The following is a 4,429-nucleotide window of genomic DNA, read 5'->3' as shown; positions in this document are numbered from 1 at the left end:
ATATATAATGTATAATAATTGAAATGTGATTGTATTTTACAAAATACTAGTTGACTAAAACACAGACAAGTTACTTTGTACAGACCAAAAGTCACCTTTATGTTATTTGATATGGTAACAGGAGCTGCATCATTGTAACTTCTGTATTGTTAGCTAGGCATTGGTGAAAGGTCAATATAATAAATATATATAAATGTATAATGTTATGAGCTTTAATCTATTTCATGTAAATATTTATGTTTTTGTGTTATAATTTGTGTTCATTCTAGAATTTAAAAGGCATAATTCTTGTTTATTTCCTAATTTTATATGGTGTAACGTTACGAGATTGGTCAAATCTACCGAACCCATACAGAGATTGATTACTGAAAATACAGATAAAATAGTTTTTCGTAAAAAATTTTTGATAACTATCCAGACATTTTAAGATTTTCTGATGCATAAACGTATTTTTAATCTTAAAATGAAAATTACTTTACATGATAGATAAGCAAGGTGTGAAAAAAAAAGGCATGAGAGAAACGTTGCTTTACAAACCTTAAGACTTGATTAAAAAATTAAATATTTTGCATATTCAAGCATTGTAATGTTTACTGATAAACTGGCTTATTTTGTTAACATTCACTTAATTAAAAGTTATAGCATGAAAACTATAACAAGCACAAAATGGTTATGAGAATAGTCCCAGGGACCGAGCGTGGGTTGAAAGAGTTAAAGTTAACTATGAAACAGGTTAATAGATATTTTCAGTTTCAGTACTAGTCTTCGCTAGCTCATCCTAATATAACTCTGACAAATAGATGAAAACACTAGCAGATATTAGAAAATAACATTTAATGCACAATATATCACTGTATACAAACAAAACTTTACATCATGAATTGACATTGGTGAATGAGCTCACATAAACATAGCATAAATTTTAATTGCTAAACACACTGCTCAGACTATAAACCTCAGCTATGTCAATGAAATGACTTATGTGTCAGAGTGCATAGAACCTCTTCTGGCTATGCTGCAACATGCTGTGTATATACTCTATTTATACATGTCATATGACCAAAACCCTGATTTGCATAAATTGTCACATTAAATTATACTACAGGGTTTCAGTTTGCATAGTCAGAAAATAGTACAACAAACAGCAATCAGATATGTATTTAATATGACTATTTTTAGAGTAATATAACGTTTTTAATAACAATGTTGAATGATAATAATAATGTATACAAATGTGTGTACATACATATACTTATGAATGTCAAGAGTGTGATAGCTGATGACATGATATGCATAATAATGGAACTGATAATGATATGAACCAAATTGTCCATATGAAATTCTTATCCTAGATATTCACAAAATGAAAATAAAGCTGACATAACAAAGTGAATTACAATACTGAATTTTTTTCTATTGTATTAATGTATTTGTTCATCAACTGTAATTCTCTTCATGTTACCCAGCAACTGATGTCCATATTTGTGCCAGAACGTCTGACAATTGATATTTTGGGAAGGTTTGAATCTTCAAGTCATTCATCTTGTGCCATCAATGGAAAGTATAGACCATCCGGTGGGACAAGATATAAAAAAGTTTAGAATTGATAACTCTCATTTTGTTCAATAAATTTTAATTTCTAGGCTTTTCAGTAAAACATTCTCTACCTTAATCAAGCACTATATAGTGAAGAATGTAGAAAAAATAATCATTTAGAAGAAATATGACAAGGTTACTAAAGTTTTCACTCATTAATATACAAGTGTTTTTAAATGAATTAATATTATTTTAATAGGTAACTCTGATGCTCTAATTACTCTGTTTAGTTTTGTTGTGATATTATCACTTATATATGGAGACACCCAAGTACCCTGAGCTTTAAATGTGTCTATTTTATTTTTGCTTATCAAAATTTCTTGTTATGTTTTTTATAAATTCCTGTGGATAGGCATTTTTTCTTAAAAGAGTCATCGGGTTTTTTTTAGCCTCCTCCCACACTTCTTTGTTATTACACACTTTATCAATCCTCTGCAGGTAGCCAATAACGACTCCTCTTTTTACAGCATGGGAATAATGAAAGTGGAAATGCAAAAAACAAAGAGCTTTAGTAGATGTCTTGCTGGAATTACTAGTAATGATTTCCTCATTCCTGACCTGAAATGTAGTATCTAGAAACAGTAAATTTCTCTACTTGGTATGGCATAAGCAAGTGTAAATTTTATGAATGGGTGAAAAAAAACTCAAAAACTCATGGAAACTAAATAGAGATTCATCATGTATGAATCTGTACAAGATTGATAGGCCAATATTCCCACTTGTTTCCAAGAATTAAGTGCTTTCAGTTCAAGTATATGCATAAATATTACAACTAAGACTACTGCTAACCTATTACCCATAGCTATTCCTCTGATTTGTTTATAAAATTTCTCGTTAAATCTTACATATCCATTATTTAACACAAACCTCAGAACTCGTTCTAACCAATCTGCTGAAATATTTAAAAGTTCTAAGTCATCTCTGTTTTCTCTAATCATAGTCATAACACAATCTATCCCTTCTTCAACTGGGATACTAGGATATAATTGAATAATGTCTATCGTAAACTCAATTGAATTATCATTAAAGAGATGAGAGTCACTGTGTAACTGTTAAAGAAAATGATGTAAGCAGGAACTAAGTCCAATAATGGGTGCAGCAGTCTATCTAAAACCCACGATATACTTTCTTTCGGAGATCCGCAAGTAGATGCTGTGGGTCTAAGGAGTAAACCAGACTTATGATCTTTAGGACTGCCGTAGAATTCAGGGATTCGACTATTATATGGTTTTAGACTAGGGATTCCCAAACTGTGGTACACGTACCACTGACAGTACGTGGAGCTAATGTCGGTGGTTCGCGAAAACATTAATATTAAAATTTATAATGAACTCAATTTGAGCTTCCTGAGTACATATATACACTTCACTTGTAGACTCGCCCTTCGCATGAATAAGCTTGCCAGTGTGCACATTATTCCCTAAAAATTAACAAAAATCACACTAGATACTTTCAGTTGTGGCAAAAAAAAAATCAATCACATATTTCCTATTATAGGTAAGTGTCAAAAATAAACATTTTTACTACTGAGTTTCCGATTTGTTTTAATTAGGCCAGGGTTTGTACTTCAAAAAAGTTTAAACAAAAAGGGTACACGAGCCTAAAAAGTATAAGAACCACTGTTTTAGACTATTCATTGACTGGAGAGCTACATGTGTCCCTTTCTTTAATTCATTTAAAATAATTCTACTTCTACTTTCAAGTGTTTTAGTAGGATCTTTGTTTAATTTTAAATAGTTATCTTTATTTGATAAATGAGTATAAATCCTTTACTTTTATCAGATACCTTAACTATAATGTCATTGTTACTTTTTAATTCATACAGAGCTTTCATCTCTTGAAAAGATAAATTAGGTTCTATTGTGTAATTGTAAAATATCCCTAAGATACTCGACACTTTTTAGAAAGTTCTGCCATGGGGGTTTCTGTTATATTCTGTCTTATCACTGCTGGTATCTTAGAATGATCAAAAGATGGGTTCGAAATTGGGTTAACAATTGGGTTGGTGTTCTCCTCTTTGTTCTGATGAATCTCTACTTCTCCCTTTATTGATTTGTAAATAACGCTTTCCTTGTTGTCGTATTTTGTGGAAAGTTTGCTGTGACGATGATAAAATATCTAATTCTTAATGCAATCTTGTACAATTATATTAATTTCTTTGAGAGTTTCATATTCCTCTGATTTAGCTTCATTGATGTAACTATATGAGTATATATTGATTAGGGTTTCAAATTTGCATTTCAGAGTTTTTCTCTTTCTTGTTTCTCTAACCTACTGATAACATCACTTTGATGTTTCTCTAACCTACTGATAACATCACTTTGATGTTTCTCTAACCTGCTGATAACATCACTTAGATGTTTCTCTAACCTACTGATAACATCACTGATGTTTCTCTAACCTACTGATAACATCACTGATGTTTCTCTAACCTACTGATAACATCACTTTGATCTTTAATACAGTTCTTAAAGTCCACATTCTAAATCTTTTTAATCAAATTAAAATTCCTATCACAAATTTTCTCGTGTTTGTATTTCTTTTTAAACATGCAGCTTATGAGGTCATTTCTCAAACAACTTAACATCTTTCCTATTTCTATTAGTAACTCGGGTGTTATCTTTAAGGATTTATGGTAATTTGAAAGTATTCCTTAGATCTTCTGGAATTAAGTCATATCTCCTACAGTTAAGGAGGAAACTTAATTGTGATTTAGTCCTACTAAGTTTTAACTAATGTTATAGGAAAACAATACTTGTGTTACTATGAAGCAGGTCGATGCCGAAGAAATTTGTTTAACGCAAACTGGGGTTTATTATGAGAAATTTCTATA

General features: G+C 30.6%; 1 protein-coding gene across 3 annotated transcripts in view; it reads left to right on the top strand.

Moving 5' to 3' along the window:
- The window catches only part of LOC106472218 (tubulin polyglutamylase complex subunit 2-like), a 12,619-nt gene extending 8,503 nt beyond the window's left edge, over window positions 1-4,116 (top strand). For all 3 annotated transcript variants that reach the window (XM_013932847.2, XM_013932848.2, XM_022400824.1), the window contains exon 7: window positions 1,467-4,116. In XM_013932847.2, the coding sequence (XP_013788301.1) occupies window positions 1,467-1,601 (135 nt within the window). In that variant the 3' untranslated portion in view covers window positions 1,602-4,116. The remainder of the gene's footprint in view (window positions 1-1,466) is intronic.
- Window positions 4,117-4,429: the final 313 nt, after the last annotated feature.

Source organism: Limulus polyphemus, unplaced genomic scaffold, assembly GCF_000517525.1.
Source record: "Limulus polyphemus unplaced genomic scaffold, Limulus_polyphemus-2.1.2 Scaffold5169, whole genome shotgun sequence".
In the NCBI taxonomy this organism is placed as follows: Eukaryota; Metazoa; Arthropoda; class Merostomata; order Xiphosura; family Limulidae; genus Limulus; species Limulus polyphemus.
The sequence above is the reverse complement of the archived record's forward strand: the minus strand, read 5'-3'. Positions and strand labels throughout refer to the sequence as shown.